This window comes from Pantherophis guttatus, chromosome 12 (genome assembly GCF_059756535.1).
Source record: "Pantherophis guttatus breed Tessera chromosome 12, ASM5975653v1, whole genome shotgun sequence".
In the NCBI taxonomy this organism is placed as follows: domain Eukaryota; kingdom Metazoa; phylum Chordata; class Lepidosauria; order Squamata; family Colubridae; genus Pantherophis; species Pantherophis guttatus.
In genome coordinates this window covers 26,136,580-26,152,149 of record NC_142074.1, presented here as the reverse complement: position 1 = coordinate 26,152,149, position 15,570 = coordinate 26,136,580, and the positions used below count along the sequence as shown (strand labels likewise).

The window sequence follows — 15,570 nt, the reverse complement described above, 5'->3', positions numbered from 1 at the left end:
TTATGTAAGGGCCCCAAGAAAGAAAAGAGAAGGGGCACGCGGGCCGCGAGGCCTTGTGGGAGTTGTAGTCGCAGAAGCGTGGTGGTGGGGCGCCTCGCTCCTCCGGCCGAGCGCCCGTCCGCTCGCTTTGCCTGACGGGAAAGCGAGTCCCTGGCGGCGCGGAGAGGCGCGGCGCACGCGCGGAGGGGCCCCTGCCCGCCTGCCTCGCCTGTGGTAAACAGAGTGCCGCCGAGGCGGCGGGCTGCTCTCGTGGCTCCGCGCTCGCTCGGCTGAGGAGCGGCCAGGCCGCGGCGGGAAGCGGGCGAAGGCAGCAGCGAGCAGCGAGGCCGGACGGGGGAGGCCCGCGGCGTCGGTCCCGGAGTTCCGCGGGCGCTTCCCCGCCGGGCGCCCGGCCTGAGGCGCTGATGTGGCGGCGGCGCTGAGGGAGGCGGCGGGAGAGGCGGCGGCGGCGCCATCATGGCGGAACCGGCCGGGAGCCCCCAGGCGGCCGAGTCCTCCTCCTCCTCCTCCTCGCTGGCCGCGCTGGACCCGGAGTTCCCCCCGCAGAGCCGGCCGCGCTCCTGCACTTGGCCGCTGCCCCGGCCCGAGCTGGTGGCCGTGGTGGGAGCGGAGCCCGGGGAGGCGGCGGCCAGCCCCGAGGAGCCGGGCGGCGGGGTCGGCGGGGAGGCCTGCGGGGGCGCCTCGGGGTCGGCGCCGGGCTCTGCTCCGGGGGGCGCCGGGGGGCCGCGCAAGGGCGGCGCGGGGTCTGGCGGGGCGCGGCGGAACGCCTGGGGCAGCCAGTCCTACGCCGACCTGATCAGCCAGGCCATCCAGAGCGCCCCGGACAAGCGGCTGACCCTGGCGCAGATCTACGAGTGGATGGTCCGCTCCGTCCCCTACTTCCGCGACAAGGGCGACAGCAACAGCTCCGCCGGCTGGAAGGTGAGCCTCCCTCCCACACACCACACACCACGCACAGCCCACAGCCCACTTCGGCAGCTGCGACGGCCCTGCGAGGGAGGCCGGGCTGGGCCTGGGAGAGCGGCCTCCCTTTTCCTTGGCGGTATTTGTTTCCAGGCTGGTTTTTAAAAAGAAAAACAAAACACCCCGAGAATTGCTCCGGTGAAGGAGGCCTTGGCTCTCAGCCCTTTGCAGCCTTTCACCACTTTATCAACTTGGCAGGAGAAGGCTCTCCTGGAACCTGAAAGTTAGCCTGTTCTTTTTAAAAAAAAAAACAACCACACACACACACACACACACACACACACACACACACACACACACACAGTTCTGTGTGATAAAAATACTGCATTGCCAAAGTATCCCATTTTTTCCCCCCTCTTGAATCATTGCGATAGGAATGGAAAGGCGGTAAATTACACACTTTTCCCAACTCTTTTTGGCAGGGTAAAAAAGAAAACCCACAGGATTTCTGGTAAATTCTAAAAAAACGGGCAGGGAGGGTCTGATGTTTTGAGGGTGGTTTCCCTGTCCCATCCCCCCCCCCGCCCCGCAGGTGCATTGTGGAAATTCTGGCATTGTTTCATCAGAAAGCAGCTTTTAGTGCCAGCTTGCAAACCTGTTGCGTTTGTATAGAAAACAGCTCTGGAAGGCAGGGTTAGAACCGGGCAGTTCAGCACCGGCTATTCCCCATGTCCCGCCACATATTTGGAAACGGGCAGCACATCTTTGGGCCAGTGTGCAGCAGCCCCTCATTTGTTAGCTGTCCAAGTTACTTGGAACGGGGAGTTAGTTTCCAGAGCTTCAGGATAAAGTGCTGTTCTAAAAATGGAACATTTCTGAGCATGTGCAGAATGCCAGCTTTAGGAAACCTGCTGCTTCCTGGAACCTGCTTTTAGACGAGGTGGGGTTGCTGGTCTCTATAGATTGGCCTGCCTGGTGGCTTTGCCATCTTGCAGGGTTCCTGGTGCCAAGGGTTTTGAAGTCTTCTTCCGTCCTGCCAGGTAGGGCAACTGCTTCCTTTCTGGTTAGGGAGGAAAAAATCACACAGGCAGGTGGAGAGGACACCGAACAAGCCCAGCTACAGATTGCCCCACTTGCTGCAGCTGCTTGGCCTTGAGCCCGTTTACAGCTGACACGCTGGAACTCTTTAATCTTAACCCTTGTACCAGTTTCAGCCCAGGTTGAAAGGACGGTGGATTGAACGCCATGTGTCCTGGCAATATTGACTCCCGCAGGGTGTCTCTGGGCAGAGAGGCCTGGGATTGGCTCTCCCCGCACTGCCCTGATTATTGCCATGGCCCAGATACCCTGCAGTGCTACTGCAAGGGCAAAGCAGTGTGGGGAGGTTCACCTGATCAGCCGGTGAGAGGACGGCTTCGGTGGCTGGAAATTAGAAAGGGAGGACAAGGAAGCTGCTCCCTGCAGGCCTTGAGAAAGGCCCAGAAATGTCTGCAGGCTTCTTCTCCCTCTTGTGTCTCCTTTCTCCCCAGCCTCCGAAAAAGTAAATGTAGGATTGGGCTGGGGGCTGTTCCTTGACTTGGGAAGAGATTTACAGCTTTGTTCCATTTTGTCTACTCAATGTCCAGTCATGCTAGACAGACAATCTGGATATAATAAATAAGTGCCTGGCTTGATTTGCCGTGAAGATTTCTTAAATCTTGACTTACATGCTCAGGACGGATCCCGAACAGTCATCAAAGGGTGGACTTTGGGAAGCTGTGCAGCAGATGACTCCCCCCTTCCCCCCCCAATGTTGTGCTCTTTCCTCTTGAGCTTGACCCCGCAGTTCACTTTGTTTCAGCACTTCCAAGAAAAGCCACTCCCTGCCCCCTTTGTAAATGTTCTCAGCTGTTTCTTGGAAAGGCAGGAGTCCAGTCTAGGACTCTCTGCCAGTGTCGCACAACTTTCTCAGTCACAGGCTTCAGCTCTTTGTCACCCAGCTGGGCTGATGCTTAATATAAATATCTCCTTCATAGCGGGCATTCCTAGCCCTCTCAGCCCTCCTTTCAGAAAAGACCTCTGAGCCGAGAGCGGACATGTCTCTTTGGCTCTGAGGAAATGCAGTATGGCTGGAAAAAAATTTTTTTTTTAAAGGCTCTTTTCAACATGACTTGTGTTCCTTTGAAAAATTGACAGTGCCAGCCATAAAGGCAGTTGACGTTTTCAGTGGCTGATTGTCTCTGTTCTGAGAGCACCAGATGTGTGAATTATCCACTTTTTTAAGAGTGTGCATATATGGTAGAAATTTGTTTGGCCTGGAAATGCCATCTTCCTTTACAGGGAGAAGCTTCGTAGCCCTGCTTAGGACAAAGCCTTTGTTTAGGGGAGGGTCTGTCTCTGTTGGTTTTAAAGATTCGTTTATGACTGATGCTGGGGAGGGAGGGGGTGTCCTAATCATGTAGCCAGTTGTCTTTGCTGTTCTGGAATGCAGAGATTTATGAGTGATGGCCCTTTCCGTTTGAGCAGAATTTAAACTCAGGGTGGCTCAGCCTTTTTTTTTAGGGGCATGAAGATGCTGAATCATGGAAGTTCACTAACTACGGGCAATTATTGAACAGTCATTTTTTTATGACGGTGTTTGGCTACGTTTTGTTCTGTACAGTATCATGCAATTTAAAATGGGAATTTTTTCTGAGGTGCAGATGGAAGAAGCCCGGCTGTGATTTGGAACTGATGACATGAAACTCTGTGCTGAGCTGCTCCTGCGCTGATTGCAAGGCGAGAAAGACAGGCGTCTTGATCCCTGCACTTGCTGTCATAGTTCAGTGTAAGATGAAGATGTGCCAAACCTGCTCTAACGCTCCTTTTCGGCCTCTTCAGAAGACCGCTGCAGGTTCCTGTTGGCTTTGAATGCTTGGGAATGGGCTTGGTGGGTGACAGAGAATTTAAGAATGAACTGAGTTAAAAGGAGAATATTCAAAAAATGCAGCACAGGGTAGTTGCATCTCCTTATTAATGGTTTATAGATAACTTTTTTACATTTCCCCCTTACCGCATCCTTAAAGCTCAGGAGGGAGAAAGAGTGGGTTTCTGTGCTTTCCCTACCCTTAAGAGCCTCTTCGTTTCTGGGCTGAGTCAGGATGAGGGAGGCTACGCTGCATCCTTCCTTTTTCAGTGAATTTATTAAATGCAGAGAAGGCATGGTGGTGCCTTGGGAAAGCACCAATAGGAAGGTCTGACTTTTTTTTTTAACGGAAACACATAAGTTTCTACAGTCATATAGGATACTTATATGCTGATTGCAATGGCTGGGTCCATATAGCTCTCTAAACTTCAAATGAACAAGCTACTATTATGGCTTGAGTTGATGTGTGAATGCAGCCAGCAATATATCAGTGCACTGCTTCTCGGTATCACCAGGTTTCTGGGTTATCAATTACCGGTTCAAGGAGGAGAAGGAGGTTTTGGTGGGGAGGGGGAGGATTGAACAAAGATAAGGAAGCAAATAGAGTTTCAACTTGGTGATATTTCAGGGCAGTTAATGCTAGAGAATGCAGAGAGGATATTATCAACCAATGTTTCCTGGCTGAAAGAGTAGATTAAAAAAAAAACAACAGGGTGTGCTTAACTGAATCAGAATAGGACAAACATGCCCCACCCCAGAGCCAGTTGGGTTCAGAGTCCCAGCAGGCACTTTCCCACTCCTTCCTCCTGCTGCTCGCTGCTCCTGGTAACCCGAGTGGGATTCTCTTCCTGTAGAAAGGTTCCCCCCTGGAAGGAGCCTGTGCAGAGAGAGGCAGGTGGGAGCTCTATCTGCCCCCAGTGGCCTCACCAGGATCCTGAAGCTGGCGCTGAGTGGCACTGACCACTAGGCAAAACGGCTGAGTTGGGTATCTGTGAACTTCATGTAATCTGCCGGCTAAGGATGATCTCTGGCTGTGCTGATATTGCTGCCCAATTTATTCCTTGCTTCCACACGACAAGAAGCTGTGTTTTTCCCGTCATCCTGAATGTGACTAGAAATTGACACCTTGCCTTGTACAGCTAAGTCCTGTTGTGTGTGTACTCTCTCCTTCTGTTTTTAAGAGTTTGATGAAACACACTTTCTCTCCCTATCAATCCTACAAGGCAGGCTGGCTGAAGAAACAGGTGCTATGTAGCCCTAAAATTATTTTTATTACAGTGCCTGTAATAACAGAATCTTGTATGTCTGAATGTGCTTCCCCTTCCTTTATTTTAGGGATTTCCCCCCTAAATCACATTAAAATAAAGAAGGGAGGATGTTAAGCAAGGATCTCCTTACAATCCCCTGCTGGCTTTGAACAACCACAATTGTGGGGAAGCCAACAGGAAGTTGCAAGTCCCAGGCAGCTCTCTTGCAGGTTGGCAAGCAGGTGAGTGACTGCTGTGGGGGAAGAGGATGCGTGAGACTTTGGCATAGCACAAGGTGCAGCAGGGGGCACCTACGGGCGTGTGAGGGGCTGGTGCAGTGCCAGTGCAGAGAGGCTTGGCGTGGCTGCTGCCAGGCATGCGAGATTTACCTGGGCAAGTTGCAACCTTCTCCGCATGCTTTCCCATGGACTTTGCTTTGATTTGGGAAGCGGCAAATGGTGATCAGATGACCTTGGGATGCTACCACTGTCATAAGTTTGAATCAAGTGCCCAGATTGTGACCGTGTGTCTGTGACAGGTGCTGGGCCAGCCAGAACCTCAAGGACCAGTTGTAAGTACCCCTTTTTCAGTGCTGTACTAACTTTGGCCACTCAACAAGTGGTTGTTACCCAAGGACTACCTGTAAATAGATATCCCCAAATCTCGCCTGCAGGGATCAAGTGAAACAATCCAGTGAGGTGAGGGATTGGCGATTTCCATACAAAATTACGGTATGTGAGGAACATGGTTAGAGAAAAGTTGTTTTCTGTTCGGTTGAAGAACCCCGGGTGACCAGTGCGGCTGTGATGCCGCCAGTTGTGCAGTGTGGCCAGCAGGCTGCCCTCAGAACATTAGATCCTTGTCTCTGGTTTCTGCAGTCAGCACGATATTCCTTGGCTGTGTTGACTTGAACTTTTCCAGCTCCGTTGCAGAGGGCAAATTCCTTCCTTGGCAGACGCTTCTGTAGGAGCTGGCAATTTGATACAGGAGATGCTTTTCCTTCCTCCCAGGAATGTCTGAGTGTTTGGCTCATCAAACCATCATTTCCTGTCTGTCCTGGTGAGGACAGTTTGCCCCAACCAGCTGCCAAACGGTTGTAGGTTTGGAAGCTCCTGAATGAACTATTGCCACTCAACCCTTTTAAGATCCATTCTAGGGGCCAACTGTAGTATCAAAATGGTGTTACAAAAATTGTGTTTGCCTCGTGGTGCAGAGAGGGGTGCTTTTTAGAGTGCTGCTTTTCCACCACTTGATATCCTGAAGTAGAATGACAGTTCCCAAAGTAATAAGCCTTCTTCCAAAATGGTATGTTTTCAGGTCATCAGGACTAAGAAACCCACATCAGAAAATGGGGGAGTGGAGGAGCTACAGAAGCGCAAAGGATCTTTTTTTTAAAACATGATTTCTTTCCCCCATGAAATTACCCAGTAACAGAACTTGCTGTTTGGAAAGGGGTATCAGGTAACAGGCTTGTAATCCTGAACTTGTTTTAAAACAGACTCTAGTTTGTTCACGGGTCTCCAAGTTTTCCGTTTTCCTTTTTCTCAGGGGTTAAGGTTTGTTGAAGTATTGATCAAACGTTTTGCCCTGAATGTGTGATCCAATTTAATGATTTGAACCTGGACATTTTTAGAACCTTCTGGCTGGGTTCACCCATCCACTAAGCTTGTTTTTTAAACTTTTGCTTTTGTTTTAAAGTCACAATTGATTTATAACCATGCTAAGCGAACAGCAAACCAGAGTAGAGCTTGGCAGAGTGTGTGAACCTGGTTCCTCTCGCCCTCTGTCCTAAACTATTTTGCTTTGCCGTAACTTCTGGCTGTTCTTTGGGGAGCGATTCCTACTCTTTCCACTCTTTTGCACCCAAAAACTTGTGGCTCAGTCTTACGACGTTCGTTTGCTTGTACCGCACTGATATTTTGGATCAAGACAGATGGTTTTGGCGTAAGGGAGCCTCCTCGGTCCTGAAGAGAGGAGACAGCTGACTTCCTCTGCTTGGGCTGTTCCTTCATTTCAGGCTGACTTTGGGGCTGTTGGCCTGAGAAGAGAAGCCGAGGCTCTCAGTCCCAGAGCAGCCCTGTTCTTGGGCCAAAGAGCTCCTTTGACGCAAAACTGAGCACTCTGCGGTTCTGGCAGACGAGGCTCTTCCCCAGAAGCGAAACCTGACTAGTATCCTTAGGAAGTTACACGCTGTTCCCCACCTCTTGCTCTCAAGTCACTTTGTCACCAGGCCAGAATCTGCCGGTTATGCAACTAGGTGGTATTCACTTGGGGGGGGGGGTGTCCTGTGGCTGACCGGCTGCTTTGCTGGCTCCTGTGGGATGGAGCTCCGAAGCCATGCGCAGCCCCGAAAACCCCCACGTGGCGAATAAGAATCCTGTTCTAAATCAAGAGCACTCGGGGAAGAAGGAGCTGTGGTTTCTCTTCGCCCCATCACAAGGATTGTAGGGAAGAAGTCTGGGAGCCAAAGAATTCTCGGCTGGAATTTGAAAACAGCTTTGTGGTTTGGGATCCGTGAACTTCTGGCTCCGCAGATGGTGGCCAGTTGGCAAGATGGTTCGGGCTGTCCTGGCCAACAAACAGCTAGTAACGCTGGTTAGGGGGCAGAGCCAAGGCAAGGCCGCTTGGGTTTCTAGGTAGGTGTAGCCCAGTGCCGTACGTCAGATCTGTGCCTGCTCCATGCCGCTTGGGTGGGTAACAGAGATCCTGTCTTTTCTGTTATTGGCCGTTGGGGTTTGGGCCGAGGCCGCCCAGTTTGCTATTTGCTCTCCCATTCTCTGCACGCCTGGCCTGGAGGCGGATGAATGCCCTTCAGAAGGAGCCACACTGGCTCTGTTCATAGGCAGGGCTGGACCACAATGCAGCCTGTTTGCTTTGGGCTGCTTGATGCGTTGTACACATTCAGCATGCTGCTGCTGCTGCTGCTGCTTGAACCAGTGCTTGGTGCAGGGTATGAACCCGGGCAGTGAAAAGCCAGCAGGGAAATGAGGTGGCAGAATTCTTGCCATTCTTGGGCTTACTAGCATGGCAAATGTCCCAATCCCTGTGCTCTGCAGGGAGGGAAGAAAAGGTCCAAGAAAGAGAAAGAAAGAAAAAGAGGGTGGGAGGAGGCAAATGGACACGGTGCAAGGAAGCTTGGGGGGAGGGTGCTTGTTGGTCTGCTTTGCCTTGTTGCTCAGGCACCTCTCCCCCCCCCCCCATGCCCCCAGTACTGTAATATGATAAATCTTGATGGATTGTACTATTTGCATCTGGTGATAATACAGCGGGGATGCTGATTTCCCCACCATAATGTTTATGTAGTACGATTGAACTGATTAACATTTTATTATTTAAAGAAAAGTATTGGAAAAAAAGAGAAACGGATGTCAGTGTTACAAGTGGAAGATTATGTTTATGTATGTTTGTTTATGTAACAGAGAAATGGGGGAAGATGTTTGGCAAGGCTTTCTATAAAGTTTGGTTCTTAGTCTCAGAATGTGCTTAGCAACTTCCTCTTCAGACGTCTTAACTGTATCACCTGGTTGGTATTTTGACTCTAACTAACGTAAAACACACAGGCTGTTACCGTAGGAAGGTGGGAGCAGTCTGACAGGTCAAAGGGCAGCCTGTCAGTGCCCCAAAGGCTGCGGGTGGCGGCTGCAGCTGCCACCCAGGAAGCTCTTCGTATGGCCCAGGGGGCTCAGGGGTTGTCTGCTGGGTTTTCTGGGCTTGATCTCACTGTCTGTCCTTCCTGCTTTATTTCCAGAACTCCATCCGGCACAACCTCTCCCTGCATAACAAGTTCATCAAAGTGCACAATGAGGCCACCGGGAAGAGCTCTTGGTGGATGCTTAATCCAGAAGGTGGCAAAAGTGGGAAAGCCCCACGGAGAAGAGCGGCCTCCATGGACAACAGCAGCAAGCTGGCCAAACTGCGTGGGAAAACACACAGGAAGAAGCCGGCCATGGCAGCTGCTCCGGAACCGACGGCCGACAGCCCGGTTTCCCAGTTTCCCAAGTGGCCGGGCAGCCCTTCTTCCCGGAGCAACGAGGACTCAGAGGTGTGGACCAGCATCCGGCCTCGGACCAGTTCGAATGCCAGCAGCGTGGGCCTCTCCTCGGTCCTGGCTGAGCAGGACGACCTGGCCGACGAGGAGCTGCTCCCCACCCTTGTTTACTCCAGCGCCTCCAGCAACGTGCCTCCCACAGTGACGGAGGAGCTGGAGCTCATTGACGGCCTGAACCTGATGTCGGCCAGCTCCTCATCCTTGCTGGCCACTCAGCAGCCGGCCCAGAGGAACCCCAGCTTCCCCTTGCGGGCCCCCAGCTCTGCCGCTCAGGCCTCGGGCTCCTTTGGCAGCTCCCTCTTCAGCCCTATGGACCACCTGCTGCCTGGCTCGGCCGGCCATTTCTCCCAGTCACTGGAGGAGCTGCTCACGTCCAACTCGCCTCCTGCCAGCGATGTGATGATGACCCAGGTAGACCCGATTCTCCCGCAGAGCGGAAGCCGGGTGAGCAGCCAGAGTTACCTCCTGCTGGGGGACCAGCCATCCAAGCCCAAGATGAGCCTGGGGAGCCTGCTCAGAAAGCCTTTGGAGCAGCAGCTGGAGTCCATTGGGGCCACCGCTTTGCCCTCCACCTTCACCATGACGGCATCTTCTCAGAGCCCCATCGGCCTGTCCGCTTTGAAGACTCCGGGCTCAGCACCGTCTGCCCAGCTGGGCCAGCTGGGCCCCCAGCCCTCTCTGTCTGCCACTTTCCCGGCCTTTGACGGGAATCAGGATAAGCTGCCCAATGATTTGGATGTTGATATGTACATGGAGGACCTTCAGTGCGATGTGGACTACATCATCAGCACCGACCTCATGGACGGAGAAGGACTGGATTTCAACTTTGAGCCCATTCCGTCTACTCCGAGCTACCCGAGCACATCGCAGGCTTCCAATCACAGTTGGGTCCCCAGCTAACTTCGTATGGACAAAGGTATGTACCCGCTGGCTCCTCCCACCCCCATAGCCATTCCTCCGACCCTGTGGAAGCCTGGATCCCTGCCCCCCTCGCCCCGGTTCCCAGTGTTTCTTGGTTCAGGAAGTACATGAATGGGGCCCCTCCCTTTGGGCAGAAGTTCTTTCAACTGCCATCAGCCAGCAGAGCATTCTCTGTAAAGGGATTCTTGCAAGGCTTAGTGCCGTTTCTGTCCTTGGGGCAAGGGTGAAATGCTCCCAGTTTGGTCTGGTTCACCGAACTGGTAGTAAAAAATGTAAAAAAAAAAAGAAAAAAAAGTTCCAATGATCATTGGACACGTGATCGTTGGAACTTTTTAAAAACCTTTTTTAGCATTTTTTTACTACCGGTTCTCTGGAACCGGTAGTTAAAAATGCTTTAAAAAAAAAAAAAAAGTTCCCAAGATCGCGTGTTGCTCAGCTGATCGTCGGAACTTTTTTTTTTTTTACACTTTTTAGGCATTTTTTTACTGCCGGTTCTCGAACTGGTAGTAAAAATGCTTTAAAAAAATTAAAAAAAAAAAAGGCTCTGACGATCACAGTTGTGGCGCGCGATTGTCAGAGCCTTTTTAAAAGGTAAAAAAAAAAGGCTCTGAAGATCGGGCGCCACACTTGATCACCCCCCACCCCCCGCATGCTGTTCTACTTACCCCAGGCCTCCTTTTGGCGTGCACTGCGCCCCCGTGTACCTTGCGTTCAGTGCTTGGTGCACACTGCACATACGCAGCCAGCGAACCGGTAGTAAAGCAGTTCAGATTCCCCCACTGAAGCCTTGGGGCTAAACGAAAGGCTCTTCTGGTTTTGTCCAAATGAAAATAACTGCCCTGAAGGAAGATGAGGAGGTGGATGGATGAAAGGGGGAAAAAGTTGGTGCTTTCCCAGCTTCTGTTTGCATTGGGAGAAAATGTTCTTCCCAATATGAACAATAGTCCTGGGACCAAACAGACAGGTGGACATTGGAATTGCCCTGGTTGAAAAAGCTCAATGCTTCGGTTGGGGGTGGGGGGGGGTCTGTCCTTGCTTGGTCGGGGTCAGGTGTCAGCCATTTGTTTGTTGTTGTTTTCTCTAAAACGATGCTTCCTTTCCTCCCCTGCTAAAACGTTTCATCCTTACTTAGAAACAAAGGATTGGTCAGTGGCAACCAGGTGGCCATTTAGAAGTGAGTAGCTCTAACCGTAAGGCATGAAAATCGAACCAAGGGCTGCCTCCTGCAGACCATCTTGGGCCGTTCTCTGTGCCTTTCCAGAAGACGGCTTCCTGGCCCTAAAGCTGCTTCTCTATAGGGGCCCTTGACATTGGTCCCTAGCGGAGTCTTTGGAATGCCGTTCCTATGTATGGGGATGGGGGGAACCGATTTGGGGGGGGGGGGAAATAAAGTCAATACTGTTGTTCACCTTTTCCTGTCGTTTGTTTCCCCCTATGCACTAAAAAAACCTGAGCCTTTTTTTCTGCCCCTCCCCCTTTCCCAGTGCCCTTCTGCTTCAGGAGCTTTACACACTCAGAAGAGTCTGGAATGCCAGGAGTTCTGGTGCCCGCCTTGGCCTTGCACACGGGCTGGGCGCGAGAGGCCAGCTGCCACGGGAAGAGAGAGATCCTGTCCAGTGCCATGTCTTTTCATGAATCCAGCCTACGCCATTCTCCCAGCAGGAGCCTCGGAGAGCGCTTCGCCTCGGCCAGACCCTTCCTGCCCCAAAGAAGCCTTTCCAGCTGATTCCTGCCTCACCTGTCATTTGACTCGGTACACTACCCCTCCATGGATGGGAAGAGGAGCAGCCAGCCTCGGGGCTGCTTGAGTGGAGAAGACCTGTCCTTTGTGCACTTGTCCTGCCTTGAGAGCAGCAGGCGGGGAGAGGCGGGAGGGGGCAAGCTGTCCTCTGGAGCGAGGAGCTCACCGGGCTCGATCTTGACAGTCCTGGCCAAGAGGCCCTCCTGGAAACGCAGGCCTGGCCTCTCGAGGGCCCCACCTGGACCTGGTCACGGAAAGCACTTTCCTGCAAGCGTGGCTGCCCTCAAGCAGGTGCTAAAAGCCGTTGCTGAGAAACCAAAAACGCCTTCTCTGGGTTTGTCTCTATGCTGCAGTAGAGAAATCGGAAACCTGGACCTGGCCTTAACCAGAGCCCTAATCAGTGTCGGATTTTTTTCCTTCTTTTTCTAACCTGGAAGGGCATTTTATACAGATGAACTATTTTGGTGGCGTTTTTCTATCTTTTCCCTCTTTCGTTTGGACGGGGCTTTTTGTGGTAGCCTCGGGCCCGTTTTACACGTCTCTGTGTCGAGTGCCTTTTCTCCCCTCACTTGGCATGTCAGCAGCTGTGCTATTCCAAGTTGTCTCCAGAACAGGAGGGCGGCTTTGGGGGTGCTTTATAGCTGGGCGGGGAGGAGGGAAAGGGGCACCAAGCTAGCCTTCTTCTTTGGAATTGGGGTAGGTGAGGGGCTGTAGATAAATACCTGTAAAGTTAGCAGCAGATTAACTAGAAGCTTTTGTTAAACAAAAAAATGGGGAGGGGGGGGAGAGAAAATCCTGTCTATATTTTAACAGAAAATCCTATGAAATGATTGGCTAAAAGTAAAGGACATTTTCTTACAGCTTTATAAGTTTTGATACCAGAGAGAACACTAAAAGTACACAATGCCAGGAATTGAGCTGAAGAACGGATGATGGGAAAAATGGATGGGGGGGCAAGGGGTGGGGTTTAGATAAGACTTCGAGTCCCCTTCTCCGAGGAAGGGGGCAGTCCGAGCTCCCTGGAAACACAAGGCTGAGCATCTTGTATTCCTGGGAGGAGTTTTGGGTGCTCTAAGCCTTGAAGGTAGCAAGGTCGCAGCTGCCCCTCTGGACATGTGGAGCCCTCGACCTCTTGGTGCAGAAGCCTCTGCGGGAGAGGCCACTGCCTGCTGACTGACAGCTCGGGGGTGGCCGGGTATGCTTGTTGTATAGCCTGGCTGGCAATACTCAGAGTGTGGCAGGGATGGCAGTTGCTTTGTCCTTCGCATCCAGCATGTTCTCAGGTGATCTGGCCTGCCCTGAAAAGACCGGGGGAGGGAGGGAGGACTGCAGAAACAAAGAGCATCAGAGACCATTTTTCCAGTATTACTTCTCCTTGACGAGGGGAGAGAGGGTGGGCCCTTGGGCATGCTTGGGTATTTCCCAGCAGGGCTGAACGGGAGAAGGTGGGGCTTCAGTGTAACCTGAAAAATCCTTCGGCAAGGCAGTTTCCAGGCGTCCTTCCATTCTCTTCCTGCAGCTGCTGAATGCGAGGAAAGGCCAAAGGTGTGCAGGAGATTTTGCTTGTGTCCCACCATAGAGGGGCAGAGCCATCTATCCAGGCCGGCCCTCGGAGTTCTTTCGTGAGGCCCCTCGCCTGCCCTGCTTTGGAATGGGGACTTTCAGAGAAGCTGGCCCAGTTGAGAAGAAAGGGGTGCCAACCGGGAGAGAGGGTGCCCTGGCCTCCCACTGCCAAGAAGCTGTTCTGCCAGTTTGCTTTCTCCAAGCAAGGACTGGCTAATGATGGGAATGCACTGCTCCCTCCCCTCGTTTGCATGGAGCATTGTAGAGAGAAGGGATCCTGATTGGGATCAGAGAGAACCTCGCATTGAGCTGCAAGAAGAGATGCAGAGCTATGGAGATCCTCAGTCATCCAGGTGATGGTTGTCCCAAAGGTGCTTTTTTCCCCCAAAAGGCAACTGGACTTCCTTGGTTTTCTCCTTGAAAACATGTCATCTAGGAAGCTTCTTCAGTTGCCTTTTGGGGGAAAAAAGCACCTTTGGGACCAGAGATAGAGACGTAAATTGCAATCTGAATATCAGTCTGTAAAGATTGCCAGGCATCTAATCCCCCCCCCTCTTAACAGCTGTGCTAATGGGGGTCCCTGGGTCATCCTGCCCCAGGAAGGTATCGGAACCTTCGGGTGGGTTTTAGTCATCTCTGCCTTGTGTAAAGGAGGAACCTTCCCCTGCCCCACCCCCTGCTTTTGGGATACCCTGCTTTGCAAGGAGAGCATGTTTCTCTTTGGAGGAAAGATGAAGGCAGCAATGGGTCTTCTGTGGCATGAGTAATGGGATCTGCTGGGATCCAGGACAAGAGAGACGGGGATCTTGGGGGCTTGATGAGCTATTTCCATCAGGATATTGGTAGGAGTCCAAGGCCGCCTTCATGCAGTTATACATCAATTCTGCTTGCATGTTTGGTTTTGCGATAGGCTTCTTGGGCATTGTAGTCCCAAAGCCTTGGGGCCTGGAGGTCCTCACCCGGGCCTGGCCTGAGGAGGAACCTTCCGGCCGGCCTCTTTCCAGAGCAGAGTGAGGAGGGGGTGTGTGCCTGCTGTGGGGTTGGAGCTCTCCTGCCTGTCCCTTGGGGACCTGGAGAGGAGCTGCTGGACCCACCCCAAGGTTTGACTCACCCCCTCTCCCAAATAAAGGCTGTGTCCCCTCCTGCAACAGGATCACTGTCCAGACATTCTCTCTCTCTCCCCCTTGCCCCAGCCCTCCTCTCCCCCCCCCCCAGTTTTTGTGGATTTGCTGGAGGGCAAAATGTGACAAATAAACCTTTATAATCCTCTGTCTCCATCTTGTACTTCCCATTTACAATTTGCAAGAGAAGTTTGGCAGTGGCCTTTGGAAAGAGTGTCTGTGCTGGAGATCACGAAGGGAATTCTCTGTGTGTGTGTGTGTGTGCGCGCGCGCACACTTAAACTCTAAATGCTGGTTAATGGGAAATGAATGTTGGCAGGAATTGAGCTGGCAAGTGGCAATGCCTGGTTTCTGCTAGAATATCACGCAGTTGGGCAGCAAACGGGGTCTTGGGGCGGCCTGGGGTCTTGATTGCAGCCAGGCCCAAGTGAAGCAGTCTTGGGGTGTGGGGGAGGGTCACAGGTGGGCATCTTCAGGCAGACTTTTTTTCCAGGGTCTCCTCATGGCCAACCTGGGTCTGCAGGGGGCATGAGAGACCTCGTAATAACCAGCTGCATCCTTTTGGGTGCCAGAACGGTTTCATCTCTGGGGGGAGAGCTTAGCTCAAGGCTTGGCGTTGTTTTAGTTAGGGAAGTTCTGGATTCAGTGACTTAACATTTTCCAGTCCAGAGAAATGATGGGGATACCCCAACATTTCTCTTCTGGACAGGCTGATTTTCCTGAGGAATCGGAGACAGTGTCCCCTGCTGGTCAAGGGTTGCAGTGCAGGAAAGATTACCGTATTTTTTGGCATATAAGATGCACCGGAGTATAAAACATACCATAGTTTTGGGGGAGGAAAATAAGAAAGAAGCTGATTGGCAGGTGGATCGGCCTCCCGGAATACCCCCAATCAGCTGTTCCCAGAGGTGAATTTTAGCAACAGGTTCCTTGGTTGTGAGCTCTGTGCCTTGCTTTTTTTTCTGCCTCTGAAACTTTTGAAACTGTTTCAGAAAAAACTTTTTCCTGCCTCTGAAAGCCTCCGAAACAGAGCTTCAGAAAAAAAAGCCTCTGAAGCTCCGTTTGGAGGCTTTTTTTCTGAAGCTTCGTTTCTGATGCTTTTTCCAGCCTCTGAAACCTCCGTTTGAGAAGCTGGGTGGGAC

At 52.1% G+C, this 15,570-nt stretch overlaps 1 protein-coding gene across 1 annotated transcript; it reads left to right on the top strand.

Annotated features, from left to right (window-relative positions):
- The first annotated feature begins 326 nt into the window (after positions 1-326).
- Positions 327-12,604, top strand: FOXO4 (forkhead box O4). Its single transcript, XM_034441700.3, has 3 exons — positions 327-921; positions 8,783-9,998; positions 11,488-12,604. Exons 1-2 carry the CDS (start codon positions 457-459, stop codon positions 9,980-9,982), a joined length of 1,665 nt encoding a protein of 554 aa, XP_034297591.1. The 5' UTR covers positions 327-456; the 3' UTR covers positions 9,983-9,998; positions 11,488-12,604.
- The last annotated feature ends 2,966 nt before the right edge of the window (positions 12,605-15,570 follow it).